Source organism: Candoia aspera, chromosome 2, assembly GCF_035149785.1.
Source record: "Candoia aspera isolate rCanAsp1 chromosome 2, rCanAsp1.hap2, whole genome shotgun sequence".
NCBI classification, from domain to species: domain Eukaryota; kingdom Metazoa; phylum Chordata; class Lepidosauria; order Squamata; family Boidae; genus Candoia; species Candoia aspera.
The window spans coordinates 203,077,975-203,101,322 of record NC_086154.1 but is presented as its reverse complement, the minus strand read 5'-3'; the positions used below and the strand labels follow the sequence as shown (position 1 = coordinate 203,101,322).

Genomic DNA, 23,348 nt, shown 5'->3' with positions numbered 1-23,348 from the left:
CATTCACCAACATCTGTGTACTCAGAAAAGTTTTGTTTTGGGTTTTGTTTTGTTTTGGTTTTTTTTTTTTTGCTTTAGGGCTCGACTCCTGTTCCTGCTGAACTGAGCCAGTATTAAAATCAGAACTGATATCAGCTCAGTAGGCACCGGAGGACGGGTCCATCAACAGCCTGGAACAGCAACTGCTGCAAGGGGCAGCTCCCATATCAACAAAAAGAAAAGAGCATTTATTAGAAACAATAGCAATTTGTTAAGCTTATTACTCAGTTAACTTGCAGCTTAGATGCTTAAATGCTGATTTTGTTTACAAGACAAATGTATAAAATGCTACAGAGGATGAAAGAAGTTCTTGGGCTGATACACTACATTGGCATATTCTATGAAACTGCTATGAAAATCAAATATAACAAACCTCTTTTATAGTTGTTGATTACTTCTATACTGTAACTAAACCTGGATTTTTTTCCCATACAGGTTCTTTTCGTTCTTGATAGAAGGAAGCATACAAGTTTGGGACTTTGGGTGGCATCTTCATTGTTTATAGCCTGCAAACTAGATTCCATGAAAATATTTGCTATGATACAATCTCTGCAGGAGCAATCAGACTATGAAATTTTAGGAAAGGTTTCCATCTCAACTTCTCTTCAGGTGCAGAACTTAGCCACTGTGAACAAAGAGGAAATCAATCACTGTTCACCAATCAGCTAAGCTCTGCACCTCACTAGAGAGGTCTTCCTCTGAACATAGTTTAAAAAGCAGCTGAAGTCCTTCAATAGACTGTTCATTTTAAGGGTAGCAGGTTCCAAGAAGCCGCAAGAGACCATCATTGTGAATTAAGCCACAGAAGGTAATGTCATGGTTATGTGGTAATCCCTGGCAATGTGATTTTAATCTTAAATCACAAATCAGCATGCCAGGAACCCAAACAACCAAAACAGAAATGAAATCTGTACAAACTGGCAGCTGTAATAATAATTTTGTCCAGAGAACTGGAGACTTAAAAAAACCCAAACAAACAGCTTTTACATTTATTTCTTTTACAGGTTAGAATATGTTAGTGCTATAGATCAGCTCTAGAAACAATAAGAATGTGCACAAGTGTATTAACCATCTTTAATGAAGATTACTGATTTATTCTAAAACCGTATCAGGGCTAAATTAGACACACAATGGACCATTTAAAACTTTATATTCCTACCCTTTTAAAGAAAGTAAAACCAAAAGTGTTAACCAAAGTATTAAATTGCAAGATGCTACAGCAGTTCTGTTCATTCTACATGAAATAAGATGCTCAACAGCTATAGAATTACAAAGCAAATCACAGAATTGATGACATCTTTGTCTCCTGAAGAAGACTGACACAGGCAATTTCATAATCCTGGCAGTTCCATTTTGCATACATTAAAATTCCATACCTGAGACATCCCAACCTACACTTACAGTAGAGAATGCAGGCCTGGAAAGGATGCTTCAACTACATTTTAATTACTCCATACATGCATTATAGAATTACATCCCAGAAGTCAAACCGATGTGGGAAGTATTTTAGAGTTACATTTGTCTTATGACAGTACCAGAGTTATTCACTGTATATTTGTTAAGTATTTGGAACTGGTTTCTGATGTTCAAAGCATGATGTTCAATCAAAGCTACATTGTTCTTAGTTGTTTTTTTCTAAGATGCCCCTACCCCTTCAAAGTTGGCATTGGAGCCATTATACTTCATGTTTTATGAAGTTAAAAAGGATGCAGTAAAAAGTTGGCGTATTCTATGCCGAGAAAAATTCAAAAATGCATGTATATGCAAAGAGAAACATGCATTTCAAGAGGTTTTGTTTTGTTTTTAGTTGACTGGACTATCTAGCAAAGATTCTAGCAACTATGAGGAAAGAACTATATAGCTTGTAAATCATTATAGTCCATACAGAAACTTTTTATATAATCTGATATATATTCCATATGACTTGTTGCTGCATCCTCTTAGATAGTTGGAATTATCTTTTTTCTTGAAAAGACCATTGGTCAATTCAGGAAAAAAAGGGTATTTGCTCGCTGATAAAAAAGGATAATTTGAGGAAGGTTCTTCTTCTCCAATATAGCAACTACATCAAAAATCTTTTTACCCGTTCAGGCTATTCCGTTGTTTACTTTAAAAGAGTTGATACAATAGATCCAATAACATTAATTTGTTCATTTCATTCGTTCATAAGCTTTTATGGCACTGTTGCTGTTCCTTTGAAAGTACCCAGCTAAGTTATCCGAAAAAAATAAATCACCTTGTCAAATAACATTTCTGCCACTACTTTAGCTGAGGATGCATCCATGTGGTCACGGATTGCAGCAAAAGTTTTATATGCAATTTCTTGTTGTTTTGCATTCTCATTCAACATTAATTCTCCATAGAGGTAGACACCCATTGCCTGTAAGAGGAAGAAAGTCATCCTATAGCATATATCAATTTTGTGACACTGTCAAAACAACAGCTGTAACACATTTGTAATTTTAAAAAGACACCTTTTTTTTTCTATCATTAAAATTATTTGTGAGACTTTAGCACAGTACAACCAAAAGCATTTCTTCTGACACACAAGCAAAACTGAAATGTAATTATCGCTAAGCAAAACCCAAGTGAGCAAGTGGGTTTCTGCCTGAACCATGGAAATTTACTTCTTCCCTGTAACCATCCCCTCCTTGAATACAATCTGGAAGTTCCACAAACAGCTGCATGAGCAAGACCAGCCAATTTAGTATGTGATATTATTTTGCATGAGAAAGTTCCAAACTGTTCCAAAGTATTGTAGCATTTCAGAAGTATGTCTCCAAACCAAGTGATAAGACAAGATATTCAGTAACATTTCATAAGAACCTTCATATATCATATATGGGTGAAATCTTAGTTGGCTGAAATCATTCCTTGAAAAAATTCTGGAGACACAACATTTACTAAAAGGTACAGCTTGATGCTGAAGAGAAGAAATGCAATGTATCAAATAGATATGAAACAAAAATTAATTGATCCCAATGCAACAGACAGAAACAGAGGCAATTTGGTCCCAGTTAAAGCAATGGGAATTTAAGTCAGTTGTGACCAGTTAATTTTACAGGTTTCAGCCTTTTTATGGAAAGATGATTTCCAAAGTTGGAAAAGCTCAAATTAGACAATAGAAGGAAGACCCAAGTTCTGTTCACTGTTTTCTCATTTGCATTGTTGCCATTAGGAGCTAAAGCAGCACTTGAGGGAGGTCTGCATGTCTTCCTCAGTACCAATGGTGGCATGAAGAAAAGTCCTAATCCTCTCCTCCACACACTGTAGACTCATCTGCTTCTCTTCCTCCCTCCCCATAACTGTTTTTAAAAAGTACACAAGAGCTACAGTTCTATACTATTTTGAACTGGATGCTAAGAAAATTAGGGATTGGGGGGAAAGAAAGAGTAAAGTATCAAAATATAGACTAAAACAGTGAAATCAAAGAGTTTTGGAGACAAAAAGCAATGGATAGTTACAAAACTCACAATCACAGTACTTAAAAATTATGACAGACATTAATGGATAATAGTCTACTAATTATAACCTTGAGAGCTACACATGAAACCAGGATATATGAAAATACTTTATACAGACTTGAACCTTGATATCTCATAGGCTCTTGAGAGTCTTCTCCAGATGAAAGGGGATAGTTACCAGAGAGAAAATTTTCTCAGGAGAGATATCCTACTGTGAAATACTCTTCCCAGTGAAATTTGTCTTTCATCTTCCATAGTGCCAGACTTTTAAAAACCTGCGATTGTGGGTGGACTTCGTACACTTAGACAACCTACATTGTTTTTTAAAACTATTTTATCTTCTTTGTGCTAGAAATAATATGCTTTCTTTTGCACAATAAGGAAAAGGCCTTTGCTTATATTATTTTCAGCACCACAGAAGCCCAGCTTCACCTTAAATCAAGAATAATGTGGTATATTTGAAAGTATATATTAGCAAAATCTTTCTCAGAGCTAGGTAAGAAGAAAGAGAAATGGGTGAAACTAAAATTTCTCTCCTTCCTGTCATGCACCCATTGCTAACCCATGCAAACCTCTTTCACGGAGGAGAACTCTACATTATACACAGAAATAATCCAGCATATAGGCTTTAAATCGAATGGACATTATCATCTCTGCGATAGGATTCTAATAATCTACCACTTACTGCCAAAATGAATCATGAAGTCCACCACTGAGAATTCCCATTCTGATTTGATTATTTCCCCATTGTTTTCCATAGCTCAAACATCCAAGTTTAGTCTACACTGGAAATTCTGTTATCTTAAATGTTAACTGGTCATATTTGCATTTGGTTCAGACTTTTGAAGACTAAACCATCTTTCAAGACAGGAACGTAAAGAAACTGGTTTGATTTCAAATGTTATTCCAGAGTTTACATAACATTTTTTCTAGAAGATTCATAAAAAAAGCTATGGATAGGCTTTCGCAACAAAAAGCAGAAAAAAAAATCTCCATACACACTTTTAAAATACACAGTTGTTTATCTTGCACTTTAATATTTGTAGTGAATACTTAAAGCTACTGTATAGTTTAGAGCAACTGATTAATGCTTCTGACAATCCTGTAAGCAGTCTAATTATGTGAACAGCATAATATCAGAAGTGCTGAAGTCACACTTAGTTTTAATTTGTATTTCTCTGTATAAATTAATATCCCTCCCCCAATGGGCAACAATGGCAGAATAAAAGCTGAAGAAAATTCAACAGGGGCTGGAAGGAGCTTTCAGAAGCTGAGGCTGGACTTCTCTACCCCCAGAGCAGGAGATCCAATCTCAGTCAAGCTCCTAGGATGAAATCTCAGGGCCACAGCACTGGACCCGTAATCATACTATTAGCACAAGTTTGAACAAAGAGCAGGATTTATATTGGTGGAACCTTTTAAGATCACTTCCAATGTATCTATAGTGTATTTGTATACCATTTGGCAGTACAGAATGTGTGCATAAACAGTACTGACCTGGTCTTCCTTGAGGAATTTCTCAACATCAGCATACCCTGCCATATGCTTGTGTTTAATAATAATCTCACACCATCGATGTCGAACCTTTAGCAAGAGGGAAAAATAGGAAAATTATTTAAGCACTCATTAAAATGTTGCTAAGTGACATTTAAATTATTTCAATAGATGCTTTCCAGTATACATTTTAAAGAATTTTGATTCTAAGAGATGTATGCTTTTTTTTAAAAAGGCAACCTCCCTAAAAAACTCCACTTCTACCACATTTAAATTTTTAAAAGTAATTGCTATTTTCAGTACTATGCCTTACTTTTCATCACTAGATTGTTAATATTAACCAGGCATGTTAACAATACAACATGGCTCCATTATAATTTAAAAAGTAGAAGTCTAAAAAAATCAGTGTTAGAATACCAAATAACTAAAGATAAAATCAACATTTCAAACGAATTCAGTTTTTAATAGCATAATAAAAAATATTTCACCCTGAAAATGTTTTATTTATAAAGCACCTAAAATTATCTGATTTATTTAATCCAAATCATTGCTCAAAGTAAAGAAAATTATGTGAAGTTATATATGAGGAAATGCTAAAAATGGCAACTGCTCTTACAGTGGTCAGATTTAAGCCAGAATTCATTAGAATTTGTGGAAAGAAGATACAGGCGGGTGGCCTTTCATGCCACTAAGAATGACGAAGAAAACCAAAGGATCTCTGTCCAGGGTCTGTTCAGCATTACATCTAAATTGGGATGCTTAAGAGGATGGGAGGAATGGATATCATCCACAAAATTGCTCGGGCGTTGTGGCACAGAACTGTTTTCACACACATCCAGCTTGGGAACTGCTTTCCCATGCTATAGGCAAGAGTGTGTATGAACATGCAGATTAGTGGACCCAACCATGTGGAGCTCTCCATGAAACAATTGTCCCCCTCCCTCCTAGGGATTATATTCAACTGACTGTAGCACTTATATTCATATTCCCCTCCAACACACACACACACACACACACACACACTTCAATAGTCCTGTGCTATACTGGGTCAATGGCACTCTTTTTTAACTAGGGTCATCTTACATCACTCTCCCAAAGACAGAAATTGAGACAGAAAGTTGTTAAACAGTCTGAAGAAACAAGGCAGGAGGTACTGTGGTTGTCCTCAGTTCATGCATAGAAGTTGTCTTCCAAGCAGCAGGGACCAGTTCTGTCTCTTCCAAAGCTCTATGAAGTTTTTGGGCCTCCACAGGGAAAACCCACAGATTATTCAAAACCATAGTGAAGACTCAGCAATTTTTATTCTGTTAAAGAATTTTGTTAAGCCAAGGTTTTACTATCATCTCCATCATCTTCTCAGCTATAATGAACTACCTCTTTCAAGACAGGTTTTTACTTATTGAGCAAATATGGAATAAAAGGCATATCTTTTGCAAAGTTGCTGATGTCAAGAGAGGTTATTATCAACTACTCTCCCACTTCACCCGGGTGTTTCCTCTCCCTATTCTATGGCCACAGAAGGAATAGAACTGCAAAGGGCCACCATGCTGCACAACTGATAAAATGTCATGTTTCAATAGCAAATTAATGAGTAGCTACAAAAGACAAAATACTAACAATTTAGTAGGATGTGGTGAAATGGGCAGAACAGTTTCCATTTATTTGTTTGTAGGTTTTTTATTTATTTAGGCAGGCTCTACATAGGAATTAGGATTAAAAAACAAACCAAAGAAGCAATATATTCAGTGCTTTGCAGCTTATTCTTAGTTATTGTTGGAATATAAGCAATTGTGGAATAAAATGAGAACTGGTTCATTTTGCTGACTAACCGTCTTTCCACATGGCACAGCTCAAACCTGATCAACAACCTCAGGGCCTTTCCTTGCGGCACCTGCCGCAAGGTGCCAGACCTCTTTCATGCTTCCCATTCCTCAAATTAACAACTTGTAAACACACCCAATTTGGACTTAAGCTTTGGCTGCTCCAGAGGCATTTGCCGAAGTGGAGAAAATGGTTGATGTCTTATTTCCAGAAGTGGTTCTGAGTTTAGGTTTTGACTGTCTATATAGATGTAAACAACATGTCTGTGGCTGCAACTTCAAGCATATCTATCTGATAATAAGCCACTCAAACACAATGGGTTACAATCAAACAAATTGAACCTAGGTTTATAATCTGGTTTGGCAAACTATTCAGATATAATGTGTATTATGGCTTATCAAACTAGGCCATTATCCATTTAGACAAACATGTGAAGGAAGGAGCAAGTCCATAAGAACCTTTTCCTAATTCTCCATAACTGGCCTGGAGGATGAAAAAAAAATCTTACTTCAGAGTATAGTCATTTTTTATTTGGTAGTAAATCACTGAAAACAATGCCCTTTATGAGTTATACATATAGTAAGTTCATGTGTTTGTTTAGGATAAAAATGAGAACATTTAATTAATCTCCACTTGGAAAAAAATATGTCACATACTTACGATAATGAGCTTGCAAAATTAGCATTTGCCTACTTTGATAATGCCTCCTTAAAGTAATTACTCCAACAAACATGTTCAGTTATAAGCTTGAGAAATGCACAAACAAGAAAATACAAGAAGAAAACAGCTTACTCTGACTTGCAAATATGATCTAAAAGGCAAGTAATTCAGAACATATGCTTGATTTAAAACAAAAACTATTTCTTTGGTCTTTAAAAAGAGTCCACCAACTTCAGGGAGTTAATAGCTGGTTTTAATTTGAAAGATGTCAGAAAAAAAATTGAATTGTAAATTATTTAACATTATAATACAAAAGAAATAAAAGATCCTATACAATATATTATTAAAACTTCAGAGACTTTCAGATCCTTATAGTTTCATAAATTTATTCAAACCAGAATAAAAATCAGCTGTCAAGAACAGACTCATTCGCATATTCAAACTGCATATACTTCCTCCTATCTCTAGATAAGAAAATTGTACAGAGAAAAAAATATGTACTGACACACTTTTGCTGCTACTTCCCTTCCCGCAGTATCAAAACAAAAACAAAAAGCTCACAATCACAGAAATTACTTCTTATGGCAAACAAGATCAACCTTGACATTATTAGGAGGGATCTTAAGGAAGTTATAACCACTCCTGATAACTGCAAGGATGAAGAGCAGTTTATTTAATAAACATTAAGCAATTTGCAAAATAAACAGTATTACCTCTGCTTAAAATGAAAGAGCTAAAGAAATGATTAGAGACATTAACATTTAGATCAAAGATTAGGTTATCCTGTAATTAAGAATTCACATAATAATAGTTTCCAGATGATCAGATGCACAGTAATAGCACTCCTGCTAAAATAGCTCTGAATTCAACTACCATAACCAGCTGTATTACAGTAAACGTTCACATGCTACCGAACACATCTTGCAGAGTTAGTTTCATCTGCTCCCCATCTCTCACACTGCTCAGATTAACATATATCGTTCCCCCACACAAACATGTCAACCACTGAAAAAATGGTTGGTTGAGGCCCATAGAGAAGATTCCATGTTCAACTCCAAGATTTCCAGCTAAAAGATCTCATTTCTCAGAGTAGAAATAACATCATATGAACCCACAACCCTCAGAATACTCTGAGTCAACAGAGCACTGGAAGGTATCAAAGGCAGCTACGTTACTTGATATAGAAGTAACCAGGAGTGCAGCATTTTGGATTCAAGGGGAAAAGGTGGTTCAAAACATGTGGGGGCCTTCATGTAGCACCTGGGATCAACTCCTTAAAGCAACTGTTTTCTTATCCAAGAATCACAGGGCTGCCACCTGCAGCTGCAATGTAATCCTGGGTAAAAGCATGGATCCTAGTGTGTCCTCCCATGCTATCTGAAACACTGTTTTTCCTTTGAAACTAAACTGCTGCATATCCATGAACTGCTGCAACTTTTGAGGGGAAATATTATATTTTTATCACTTTTCTAAATCAGTGTCTTCCTCTGGTGTAGCTGTAATTTAAGAGTGTTTCTATGTATGTGCATGATCAATAGAAAGAGAGAGGGAGAGAGAAATATGTGTTCTCCACAATTAGTGATCACACTGTAAAAATGATGAAATCCCAACATAGCATCATGGAGTCAGATCTGACTGTGTGGTATTATCTATAAAGGCAAACAAAACCTACTTTGAAGGTAGCTGGGAAGAAAGGAGGAATACAATTGATCCTTTCTGCTTGTATCCATTGGATACAATTGCTAAGTAATGAAACCTTTCCCTTTTAACAATTGTGGTTAAATACAGGTAGGAATTCTCATTAGGATGTACAGCTCACCCACACCCAACTAATCACTATATCCAGTTGCATCTGAGTGAGCCATCACTGGCCTGGATTCCTTTGCCCTACATAACCTATCTTTTGGGAAGAATGTTTATACCCTTATATGAGCAAACTTCAAAAAGAAAAATGTAATTAATTAGGACACTTGCATATCCACAAAACATCCTTTCCCCACTCTGAATTGAGATAATCTGCTCAGTTGAGATGATACAAATACAACAATTACAATATTGTATAATCAGTTATATTCTTCTTCTAACAATGACTGTAGAATAATTGGATATATACAATCAACCAACTATATACCTTCAATATGTTTCATTAAAATTATCGCTTTTAATATGTGCTTTCTAACTGCTGCTTCTTGAGATTTACTCATCCCTGGACATGGTTCTCTTTCAATAGATGTTTAGTTTACAACATTTTCAAACTGCTGTAGGAAAAGTAATTATAGTAAATTAAACATTGCACTTGTATCAGCTCAGAAACCTTAAAGAAAACATTATTCTCAAAAGCCAGTGTTCAAGACAACTAATTCTAAGTGCTATATAAAATGAATAATAATGTGCATTCCCATTTAAAAATATATACTGTAGATTAAAGAATGCTATCTATGCTAGGGGCATGTCATTAATTTTTACAGTGGGTCTATCTTTTCTTTTTTCTTTATTTATGAGAATTGTATAGACTAGAGTTCTTAGCTAAATGGTGTTGAGAGCAGAGGAAACAAAATATATATTACACTCCAGATTTATACCCATATCTGTATTTCTCTCTATTACAGTTACTAACAGAACAATAATATTAAAATGCTAAAGGAAAACACAGTGACTTCTATCTTCTTCAGCTCTTTTGATATGAATAAGAGCATGCAGCAGTCAATTATTAAACCTACTTACTTTTCTGACTATTTGATTGTAAAGTCTGTTAGCTACCCAGTATATTGTGCAGTGGCATTACCACATATGCTTTGTGATTCCTGTCTAGCTGGAAAGGGACAGGTTAAGCCTCCTATCTCCAATGCAAGAGCCCTCCATATACAACTTCACTGAAGCAACTTGTAGTTTTATCCTGTGCAGTTTGCTCAGTACAGTAAGCCACATGATGGCTAAGCAGATACCAAGTTTTCTATTGTATCATGTTGTGATTGTGACCATGGTCTCTTTCTTCAAGAGATGCAGTTCCTATCAGTGATTCTGGGTTGTTTGCCTTGGAACAAACCAGAGATAAAAGGCACTATTTGATCTCAGTTTCTTTTTCAGCCTTGTTCTGAGAGGAACACAAAAGAAACCCAAAAAAGAGTCATCTGTACTTTATTCAACAACCCAGCATGTGCAATCTAAGCAGGCTACAGCAGCTGGCTGCTCATTCATCATAAACTGAGCTTACCAGGACATGTGAATGCAATTCCAGAGTTATTGAAAAACTAACACAACCTCATATATCACCAAAACCCTTAACTCCAAAAGCAGTTATAAAAAAAAGTGTCCCCATATCATTCTTACCCAATAACCAATATTGCTTATTACTATTAACCAAATGTTTAATCACTTATCTCAAAGGAATTGGCCGAGCAATAAAAATTAGCGCCAGGGGTGGAAGGAATAGAAAAAAAAATCAGCCTAAATATCAAGAGATTATCAGAAAAGAAAATGTCTTCTTTTGGCTCTGCATATTTTTCTATATATGATGCTCTAATCTTCCTGCTGAAAATTAAGGCACCTCACAGAATCTGCTTCTCTGAGGTATCTATAGCAGCACTCATTTAATGCAGGGAACAGGAATTATAGAGATAATGCAGAAACTTTCTTCTAAACATGACCGATTGATTGATTGACAGATCGACTAAGTGCCATCAAGTCGTTTTCGACCCCTAGCGACCACATAGATACCTTTTTCTCCATGACAATCTATCCCTAACCTGGTCTTTCAGGTCTTCCAACAGTGCAATCATCACCACTGTAACTGAGTCCATCCGCCTTGCCGCTGGCCATCCTCTTCTCTTTCCTTCCACCTTTCTCAGAGAGCCTTCTCCAGAGAGCTAGGTCATTTAGGACAACTTTGGATTGATTTGTTCAAAGAGCCATTTGTTAATATTCTTGGCTCTCCACAGTATTCTCAGGAATCTTCTCCAACACCAAAGCTGAAAAGTGTCAATACTCTTCCTATTCTACTTCTTCAAGGTCCAACTTTCGCTTTCATAGAGTATCAGAGAGAATACCATGGCTTGCATGATCCTGATCTTTGTAGGTATAGAAACATCAAGGCATTGGAATATATTGTCCAAGGCCTTCATGGCTGCTCTACCAAGTGCTAGACTGTTTCTTGACTGTTTCTTTCTTCACTGTTGAAAGTTGATCCTAAAAGGCAGAAGCTATCCACCAATTCAATATATTCACTGTCAATTCTAAGGCTGGATGTTCTACCAGTTGTCATTAGTTTGGTCTTCTTTATATTTAATGTTATACACAATGAGATGACATACACACACACACACACACAAATACACACACACAGTATATATTTCAGTATTGACTTTTGGAGGGGAGGCTGTATTTATAATTCTGTTCCATGCATTTAAACCATTCAGCACTATGACCTCAGTATCTTTATAATCCCCTTCTTTTCATAAACTATTTCTGAGAGCAGGTATATTCTACCATTAGAATACAGACAAATAGGCCAGTCGGTTAAGTATAGGGAGGCCAGAATAATGCCAGTCTTGCAGACTGCTGAATATGTGTATCAGCTTATTAGTAAGGACTGCTCCCATTGTTTAATTGATCCCTGCTTTATGCTTTAAATGCTTTAGAAAAATGCCTGCTGGGGAGTTCTCTAGTATGTTCAAACCCATAGGACACAAATTATTCCAAATCACAACCCTAGATGCTTATTTAGGGACACCTAAAAAGAAACACCATACAGCTTATTGTTCTGAGGAAGCATTTAGCTACACTTCTGATCTTCAGTACTAAAAATGAAATATAGTGCAAACAAGAATAAATTAGTACTTTACAGTACAGCTTCCCAACTACAAGATGAATATCATACTGATATTAGATTATATCACAGTATTTGAAATTACACCCCAGGCTAACCTTCCACTTGCATCAAAAGAACAACTGTATAGCTCATAACAGGATGTATACTAGTATCTTATCTCAACAGCTAAGCTTCATTTACAGAGTATCACTAGCCTACGTTGGATGCTGTATACTCTCCCCTTGTTTATTCAACTTATATGCCAAATATATATTAAGGGAACCTGGATTAGAAGAAGATGAGTGTGGTCTTAAAACTTGGGGAAGAAACATCAATAACCTGTGCATAGAGAAATAATGGGACTAAATTAAAGAAGACCAAACTAATGATAACAGCAACCAGCCTTAAAACTGACAATGAAGATATCAAAGTGATAGATAACTTCTGCCTTTTAGGATCAACTATCAACATTAAAGGAACCAGCAGTCAAGAAATATACCACAGAATAGCACTTGGTAGAGCAGTCATGAAGGCCTTGGAAAAGATACTCAAATGCCATGATGTGTCTATACCTACAAAGATCAGAATCATGCAAGTGATTCTGATGGAATCTATGGAAGCAAAAGTTGGATCTTGAAGAAACAGAATAGAAGAATATTAACTCTTTGGATTTTGGTGTGGAGAAGACTCCTGAGAATGCCATGGACAGCCAAGAAAACAAACAAATTTCTTTCTTTCTGAAATATCCAATTTTGGGTTTTCAAGGATGATTTCAGATGAGCAACTCCCTAGTTCTAGCAGCTAAAAGACACTATGCACTTGCTCCGTTTTTCCCCTTCTGCCTGTGTTTTTAACGGAAGGAAGAAAGAGATGGAAGCTGCGTTAGAAATACACAAGCAGTTTTGCCTGAAAGATATTATTATATGCAGCCCTCCCAACAACATTTTTGGAATGCTTCAAGATAAAGCACCCCCAAAATAGGGAAAAAATCATTTTCAATTTGACAGTTTGAACTCCACATTTATTTATGTAACAGATAATAGGGCGGCTTATCTTCTGTGTACATAAAATAAGATGACTATCTATACAAAAACAAAATTGTGGATAATTTATTTATATGTTCATTTGTTTTTTGCTTCCCTCCAGGAACTCCCATATGCTACACTGCACTCTTTTCTCCTTTTTTAACCCTCACAATAACTCAGTGAAGTAGGTTAGAGAGAGGGAGAATGACTGGTCTTCAGCTTCTCTGACTGAGGTGTGGCCTGGGTCTTCCCAGTCCTAGTCTAATACATTAACCAGTATATACACTGTCACAGAGTTTTAAAATAAAGTGAAATTTTAAGACAGACATTAATTGGAAGAAAAACAAAATAATTTAGTCATGGCTTTGTTCCAAAAAGGTGTGGGGGTTTTTTTTTTTAACAAATGCTGTGTGGTAGCAAACTTGCCAAAGGATTAGGCAGAACAGATGAGACACTGCCCAATTCAAAAACTGGTAAACAGAAGTACTGCTTTGTGGTAAACATGTTCTCTGATGCCTGCCAGATTTTTCATGGTTTGGGAGATGGATAGAAGTTATCTTCTTCTACACAAAATTTATTTAAGAAAATCAAGAGTTCTGTACAGTTTATAGTAAGGTAACTCTGGTTTGTGAAATAAGATCTCATAGTTTCATATGATTCTGTAGTACAACAGAACAGTTGTATAAGGGTTATTAGACATCACTGGAAATTATACCTTAACTTGCATTTTTCATATTCTCTGCAAAAGCAGTCTGCTCCTGTTCCTCCTTTTCCTCGCTCCCCTGCCCTTCCAAATATTCACTCTGACCATCTTGATACTCACAGTGTCTTAAGCTGCTTAAAGCAGAAAAATGTAATGAAATCAAGTTCTATCTACTATGAGAACTTCTTTAAATGGAGTAATTCAAGAACATATACATGAAAGAAATGACAACTTATTTGAGAGCTAATTTTATATTATGGATAGGATCGATTCCCCATGGGGAATGGGATGATCATACTATTTGCAAAGAACCCAGGGAAGAAAGGACAAAAGAATTCCTGATTCTGAGTGAGACTGGAGATAGCCTAAACACATGAATAATGGAAATTTAAATGTTTGTGAACATTTCTCTAGAGCCAGTTTGGTCTAGTGGTTAAGGTACCAGGCTAGAAACCAGGAGTCTGTGAGTTCTAGTCCCACCTTAGGCATGAAAGCTGGCTGGGTGACCTTGGGCCAGTCACGCTCTCTCAGCCCAACACACCTCACAGGTTTGCTGTTGTGGGGAAAAGAGGAGGAGGAAGGAGTATTAGGTATGTTTGCTGCCTTGAGTGATTTATAAAAATAATAAAGGCGGGATAAAAATAATAAATAAATAAATAAATATTTCAGCAGATCAATTCTAGCTTCAGCTCCTCATAGTAAACTGGAAGTAACAACCTCCTAGTTCTCTAGATAATTTTGAAAATAAGAAAATAACTCTTCATTTCAGGTGAGCCCACACCACATTCAACTGCTGCATGAAGCATGGCTGGTGAATTAAATAAGGCGGCCCCTTTTCAGTGCAGTTTTCAGAATGAAATTCTGTCACTTGGGAAGCCCATCTGGCTCACTCTTCTGAATTTGTAGAAAGTGAAAGCACATTATTTAGTGTGACTTTAGTTGCTGTTCTCAGCTCATGGTTTACAGTGTTTTGGCTAAGGCACACTTTGTAGTTTTAATTTTGCTGGTTTGTTTAGGTTTGTTGCTTTAAAGGTCTATTTGTGTGTGTGCGCGTGAGCACACGTGTGCTGCTTTGGGAACTTTTGGGGAAGAAAAACAAGCAACCAAAATGATATTGGTGGAAAGGATGTGAATCCCTGAAATAATAAAGGTAAATGCCACTCTAGACAGTTTTGACATTCCAAAACTAGTTTAAACTGTGCAAATACACTCCTGGCCATTGCAAATCCAGCCCTTCACTTACAGTGGGATTATATAAATCATTAGATACATTCAGAAATCCCTGTGTCTTTACTTCCTGATCTGCCTTTTGACTGACCAGAACCAGGTCAGTCTTTCTGGCTTAAGTTGACTTTCTTTACCCTTATCCAATTCTTAACAGACATCAGGCACCAGTTGAGAATTAGACTAAAATGGACTGATAGAAATCAGTCTTCCCCAGTTTGATGCCTTTCAAAGATGGCTATGCTTATTTGGAATTTGGGGAACTGTCATCCATACATTTGTACGGCAGTAAGTTGAATAATAAGAATAATAGTTGAAAAGAAGAAAGTAAGGATAATTGATATGACAATACCAGGGGATAGTAGAATAGAAGACAAAGAATTGGCGAAGATCACAAAGTATCAAGATCTGAAAACTGAAGTTGAAAGATTATGGCATAAACTGTCAGCGGTGGTCCCAGAGGTTATTGGCACACTGGGTGTCATACCAAAAAGCCTTGGGCGGCACTTGGAAAATCTGCACTTGACAAAATTTCCATCTGTCAATTACAAAAGGCCACATTGCTTGGATCCACACATATACTACACTGATACATTAAAACATCCTAGGTTCTTGGGAAGACTCAATGAGAATGAAGGCCAATAGCTAAAGAATTGGCAGCTGTGATTTCACGTTGTTGGGTATAATAACAATAACAATAAATTTGTATAACTATAAAACTGATGGAACAGGTTTTATTTACCATTTAAACTTGTAATTTTGTCTAAAAACTATTATTATATGCTACCAAGGACAAATTATGCCAGATTTAGACTCTTTTCTGTCAGCAGAAACATGCCCCTAGCAGAGTTCTGCTCAGGGCATTTCTGCTGAGGGACACACGGGTAATGATTTTTGCCAATTTCCCCTATTTCTAACTGGATTAGATGGGCCAGATGGAGAAATTAAGAGAAATAAAGTTATTGTTTTCATCAGGAGCCAAAATTCTCTTTTAACATCTAGCTTATTTTCACATAATGTATGTGAAATGCTTTAAATATTTCCATCCCTCCCCACGACGTTTAGGCAGTGATCTTTCATATCATTACTGCTGAAGTATCAAAGGCTGAAGTAGGGATATTTGGCAAGCAAAGGCCATCTTCTTCCACTGAGCTCATTCACTCCCTGGTTCTCGAAAAAGGGACATTGCCTGGCCTTGACAGGAATTGGAACCAAGGCCCAATGCTGTTATTATTATAAAATAATACAGACTGGCTTACTAATGGGTATAAGTGAAGATCTGTAAGTTTGTAACTTAGCCATGTCATTCATTCGATGATGACATGCCCAAAGATACAGATTGCAGTACTCACATACTGTAACTGAGAGTGACATGAACTTGATTAGTGTGTATCAAAATAATTTTTTTCTTCAGCAAAGGATCGTTACCTTGTCGTGGTGCTGGAGCTTGAGCACCTCAATGATGCCATGAGCTAAACCGTGAAGGGCCACCCAAGACGGGAAGGTCATGACAGAGAGGTCAGACTAAATGCGATCCCTGGGGAAGGTAATGGCAACCCACCCCAGTATTCTTGCCATGAAAACTAAATGGATCAGTACAACCAGAGATATGTCGGTATACCATCGGAAGATGAGACCCCCAGGTCGGAAGATGGTCAAAATGCTACTGGGGAGGAACAGAGGATGAGTTCAACTAGCCCCAGACGTGATGACGCAGCTAGCTCAAAGCTGAAAGAATGGCTAGTGGCCGACGGTGCTGGTGGTAAACGGCGAATCCGATGTTCTAAGGATCAAGACACCATTGGAACCTGGAATGTAAGATCTATGAGCCACGGCAAATTGGATGTGGTTAGTGGTGAGATGTCAAGATTAAAGATAGACATTTTGGGCGTCAGTGAATTGAAATGGACTGGAATGGGCCACTTCACATCAGATGACCACCAGATCTACTACTGTGGACAAGAGGACCACAGAAGAAATGGAGTAGCCTTCATAATTAATAGTAAAGTGGCTAAAGCAGTGCTTGGATACAATCCAACAAACGATAGAATGATCTCAATTTGAATTCAGGGCAAGCCATCTAACATCACAGTGATCCAAATATACGCCACAACCACAGATGTTGAAGGAGCTGAAGTAGAGCAGTTCTATGAGGATCTGCAGCACCTACTGGACAACACGCCTAAAAGAGATGTTATTTTCATCACGGGAGGCTGGAATGCTAAGGTGGGCAGTCAAATGACACCTGGAATTACAGGTAAGCATGGCCTGGGAGAACAAAACAAAGCAGGACATAGGCTGATAGAATTTTGCCAAGACAACTCACTCTGCATAACAAACACTCTCTTCCAACAACCTAAGAGACGGCTTTATACATGGACTTCACCAGATGGACAACACCGAAATCAGATTGACTACATCCTTTGCAGCCAAAGGTGGCGGACATCTGTACAGTCGGTAAAAACAAGACCTGGAGCTGACTGTAGTTCAGATCACGAACTTCTTCTTGCACAATTTAGGATCAGACTAAAGAGATTAGGGAAGACCCACAGATCAGCTAGATATGAGCTCACAAATACTCCTAAGGAATATGCAGTGGAGGTGAAGAATAGATTTAAGGGACTGGACTTAGCAGATAGGGTCCCGGAAGAACTCTGGACAGAAGTTCGCAACATTGTTCAAGAGGCGGCAACAAAATACATCCCAAAGAAAGAGAAAACCAAGAAGGCAAAATGGCTGTCTGCTGAGACACTAGAAGTAGCCCAAGAAAGAAGGAAAGCAAAAGGCAGCAGTGATAGGGGGAGATATGCTCAATTAAATGCAAAATTCCAGAGGTTAGCCAGAAGAGATAAGGAATTATTTTTAAATGAACAATGCATGGAAGTGGGAGAAGACAATAGAATAGGAAGGACAAGAGACCTCTTCCAGAAAATTAGAAACATCAGAGGTAAATTCCAGGCCAAAATGGGTATGATCAAAAACAAAGATGGCAAGGACCTAACAGAAGAAGAAGAGATCAAGAAAAGGTGGCAAGAATATACAGAAGACCTGTATAGGAAGGATAACAATATCGGGGATAGCTTTGACGGTGTGGTCAGTGAGCTAGAGCCAGACATCCTGAAGAGTGAGGTTGAATGGGCCTTAAGAAGCATTGCTAATAACAAGGCAGCAGGAGACGACGGCATCCCAGCTGAACTGTTCAAAATCTTGCAAGATGATGCTGTCAAGGTAATGCATGCTATATGCCAGCAAATTTGGAAAGCACAAGAATAGCCATCAGACTGGAAAAAATCAACTTATATCCCCATACCAAAAAAGGGGAACACTAAAGAATGTTCAAACTATTGAACAGTGGCACTCATTTCACATGCCAGTAAGGTAATGCTCAAGATCCTTCAAGGTAGACTTCAGCAGTTCATGGAGCGAGAACTGCCAGATGTACAAGCTGGCTTTAGAAAAGGCAGAGGAACTAGAGACCAAATTGCCAATATCCGCTGGATAATGGAAAAAGCCAGGGAGTTTCAGAAAAACATCTATTTCTGTTTTATTGACTATTCTAAAGCCTTTGACTGTGTGGACCGTAACAAATTGTGGCAAGTTCTTAGTGGTATGGGGATACCAAGTCATCTTGTATGCCTCCTGAAGAATCTGTATAACGACAAAGTAGCAACGGTAAGAACAGACCACGGAACAACGGACTGGTTTAAGATTGGGAAAGGAGTACGGCAGGGCTGTATACTCTCACCCTACCTATTCAGCTTGTATGCAGAACACATCATGCCACATGCTGGGCTCGAGGAATCCAAGGCTGGAGTTAAAATCGCTGGAGGAAACATTAACAATCTCAGATATGCAGATGATACCACTTTGATGGCTGAAAGCGAAGAGGAACTGAGGAGCCTTATGATGAAGGTGAAAGAAGAAAGTGCAAAAGCTGGCTTGCAGCTAAACCTCAAAAAAACCAAGATTATGGCAACCAGCTTGATTGATAACTGGCAAATAGAGGGAGAAAATGTAGAGGCAGTGAAAGACTTTGTATTTCTAGGTGCGAAGATTACTGCAGATGCTGACTGCAGTCAGGAAATCAGAAGACGCTTAATCCTTGGGAGAAGAGCAATGACAAATCTCGATAAAATAGTTAAGAGCAGAGACATCACACTCACAACAAAGGCCCGTATAGTTAAAGCAATGGTGTTCCCCGTAGTAACATACAGCTGTGAGAGCTGGACCATAAGGAAGGCTGAGAGAAGGAAGATCGGTGCTTTTGAACTGTGGTGTTGGAGGAAAATTCTGAGAGTGCCTTGGACTGCAAGAAGATCAAACCAGTCCATCCTCCAGGAAATAAAGCCAGACTGCTCACTTGAGGGAATGATATTAAAGGCAAAACTGAAATACTTTGGCCACATAATGAGAAGACAGGACACCCTGGAGAAGATGCTGATGCTAGGGAGAGTGGAAGGCAAAAGGAAGAGGGGCCGACCAAGGGCAAGGTGGATGGATGATATTCTAGAGGTGACGGACTTGTCCCTGGGGGAGCTGGGGGTGTTGACAACCAACAGGAAGCTCTGGCGTGGGCTGGTCCATGAAGTCATGAAGAGTTGGAAGCGACTAAACGAATAAACAACAAAAAATAATTTTTATATGCAAGGTGTCACACTCTGCTGTCTTGTCTACAGCTTACTTAGCACTACTGCTGTGCTTATATAGCTGATTTTATTTTCTCCTTTTAATCCCAGTGCTAAGATATGGAGAGAGGTTTACTCATTCATTCTTTTGCTTTGCTGTATTTTATTTTTGGATGTCTTCCATAGTCTTTACTCTGCTGGACTGACCCTTTGAAAGAAGGCAACAAAACATATCAGAATACAAGGTATCTGTAAATAATGCGCATATGACTGCTGGGCTCTTTATGTCAAGAAATAAACATGAGATCTATAACTGTTAACAGAAACAGGTAAATTAACCAGTGATCAATCTTTTGAAAGGAATTGCATAGGACAAACAAGAAGGGGGACTGTGACATGTTTTAATGGCTCTTGAGAATAAGAGCCAAAGCCTGATTTCACTGATCCCTGGCAGTGAAAACCCTAATATAGGGGGGAAACTGGAATCAGAAGTACAGAAGTTGCCTTTTCACCTCTCAGTGAAACAGCTAGATAAGTCCTTGCAGCTGAGCCTAGGAGCAGCTTTCCAGGTCTTGAAGGCATTTCGTTGTCTGAAGTGGAGAGGCAAGGACTGAATCTGGGACCTTATACAGACCAAGCATGTGCTCGCTTCACTAAGCTACAGCCTATCCCTGGCAACTTGTGATGTTGGTCAGTGGCCCTGAAAGGCTCACTGGTGAATCCTTCCTCTTGTGAAAACTGTTATGGGGCCATTTGTTCTTCTGCATCTTCATATTAAGAGCTGCCTTTTGATACAGAATTGATTTTGGAGGCCTAAGATCTTCACTCTATTCCCCAACATACTGAATATATTGTAATGAAGTTATTAGAAGCTTTAATACCTCTCAGATTTGCAATTCTGAACACATTTATTAAGACCACTGGGACAGTTAATAAGCACGGACAGGATTGCATTGTCTGTACACACACACAAACAAGCACGTCTGTTCCTCAATCCCTAACCTTGCCAAATTGAACAGTAAATAGAACAGAGTTTCTATTTACAATAACTGGAACACTAACCTAATGTTTCTTCAAAGTTTCACACAGTTTTATATAGCTTGTAAATCTCTTTTCTATCTTCTTTTTGTTTTTCTTATTTGTTTATTCCTTCATTGCGCTTTTAAGTATCTATTAATTTTAAAAAAAACAGGAGGAGGAAGAGGAGGAGGGGGATAGAAAAATCCTGTCTACTAGTACCTAGAAGTGAGCCTCATGAATGAGTTAGTCTAAATAAATATACACAGAATTATATTACTGTACTCTTCTGCTTCTATTTTATTGTCCATAATAAGGCAAGTTTATAATAGCATTCATTCTAATTGCATGTAGTGTATAAACATACACTGTATAGCTTATAACTAGATTAAAATTGTTTTAAAAAACAACTAAATAAAATATTTCAATTTTATTTCAATCTCCTGCTCACCCTGTTGGTCAAGGAGCTACTGAAAGGAAGCTATTAAATTTTGCTAACTCCCAATAGCTAGATGAATCTAATATCATACAAGGTCTGCTTGTAAAATGTATGATCTGAGAGTAATTTTACAGGAAAGAACAGAGCTTAGCCTTAATCTTGTTCTTCCACTCCAAATGAATCTCTGAAAATGTGGAGCAAAATGGTCAGGCACTCACCTGTAAATCCAAGCTTGTTCCTACTTAGAGAAAACCGTGGAACCTACATAAAAGGGTGTTTCATTTCATTTTTAGTACTGTACACTAGAAGAATGTATCTCCAAAATTCATTTATATATTCTACAAAATATAGAATTTCAAACCTGTTCTGTCTCTTTCATTGAGATTGTACAAAAAACATGGTAAAACTTGCAGCCATTTGAACCTTTCCCCCTTATTGCCATCAATACAACAAAAGACATCCATGCACAAAAATACATGCTAAAATCCAGTGCTTTTCCCATCTACGTTGCACTAGCCTTTTGCACAATATAAGGGGAGCACATTCAAAGGCAACTCTCTTCAGCTGTAACTGAGATTATCATTACTTAGCACATTTATTCACATTTGTCAGTATTTTAAGAATGGGGTGGTCTTACAATGTGGGCTTAAAAATTTAATCAGTGAATTTAAACCATGGATAAATATGGAGGCTCTTTGGTCATTTGCCAATCACAGTATCATTGTGTAGGCAATACGTGTCCAATGTCTAATTCCTGGGGCCAGGCAGTACAGCAATGTCACTGACCTTCCGGGAGACAAATTAGGTGGGAAGAGTATCTTATTATCCGAAACTTTATATTCTACATGTCTTCTTCTTTGATCGTTTGCCCTTCCCAATAGCTCATCAGGTTTTGTCAGTTCACATGCTGTCAGTATGCATTCCCTTCATACTGATCAGTTCTATCCAATTGTCTCTGGTTATTTTGGTTTATCTATACATATCTTCACATTTTCTTTAAAAAAACTAACCAAATAGTGCTTTAGCAGGATTTACCAAAAGCCTAACGTGAAACTTGGAAGAAATGTATGTATGGATAACTTTTTGTAAATATTTTCATTGGTGTCAGTTTTTAAAGACAAACAGGTTTTACCCAAACCTGTTAAAAAATACTCTGAAGAAACTGTATGTGTGTGAACACTGAGATACCACACCATCAGTTGGAATATTTAACTTAACACTCGTACAGTAAGATCATAATTTAATGTTTGACAATAATTTAAAACAACTGAACAATCATTACTTCAGCATGAATTGATAATCACTCTATCTGAAAATTAACTACACAAAATATTCAATATAAAATTGTACTTGTAACAGATTTTTATTCTGCAACCTGTATCATCTCTCTTTCCAAATAAAGACAATGAAGATGATTCAGCATGGTCTTAACCATGTTTACTCAGAAGAGAGGGCCACTGTACTTACTGGTAAGCATGTGCTTGTAGGATTGAGTCTATAACCCAGGCACAGAAGTCTTTGTGGTGGCATCATACAGATTTACATTTAATTATACACATTTGAATGTTATCCAAATCCATTCAACAAAAAAATTAGCTAGGAATCATAGCCCATTCCTTTATTTCAAGAAGGAAAAAATACCCTCCTTGTGGCATTTAATGTGTTTTGAGCCACGGAAACTTCCTTGTTTAGGCAGACAAGAGCATGTACCACAACATTCCCTTTTGAGGACTGTAAAGGTAAAGGTAAAGGTTTCCCTTGACATTAAGTTCTGTCGTGTCCGACTCTAGGGGGCGGTGCTCATCTCTGTTTCAAAGCCGAAGAGCCGGCATTTGTCTGTAGACACTTCCGTGGTCATGTGGCCAGCATGACTACATGGAACACCGTTACCTGCCCGCCGAAGCGGTACCTATTAATCTACTCACATTTGCATGTTTTCTGTAGAAACTGTAATGGTAATATTATCTCAGTTGCCTTTCTTAAAGGGTAAAGCTCTTGATTTCACCTTGCAAGATAAAGTTGAGGTAATG

At 37.5% G+C, this 23,348-nt stretch overlaps 1 protein-coding gene across 1 annotated transcript in view; it reads right to left on the bottom strand.

Moving 5' to 3' along the window:
• Positions 1 to 23,348, bottom strand: part of AOPEP (aminopeptidase O (putative)) — a 204,867-nt gene that overhangs the window by 1,134 nt on the left and 180,385 nt on the right. Inside the window, exons 14-15 of the mRNA XM_063295213.1 lie at positions 5,001 to 5,087; positions 2,276 to 2,419 (exon numbers count right to left, since the gene is read on the bottom strand). Of these exons, the coding sequence (XP_063151283.1) occupies positions 2,276 to 2,419; positions 5,001 to 5,087 (231 nt within the window). The remainder of the gene's footprint in view (positions 1 to 2,275; positions 2,420 to 5,000; positions 5,088 to 23,348) is intronic.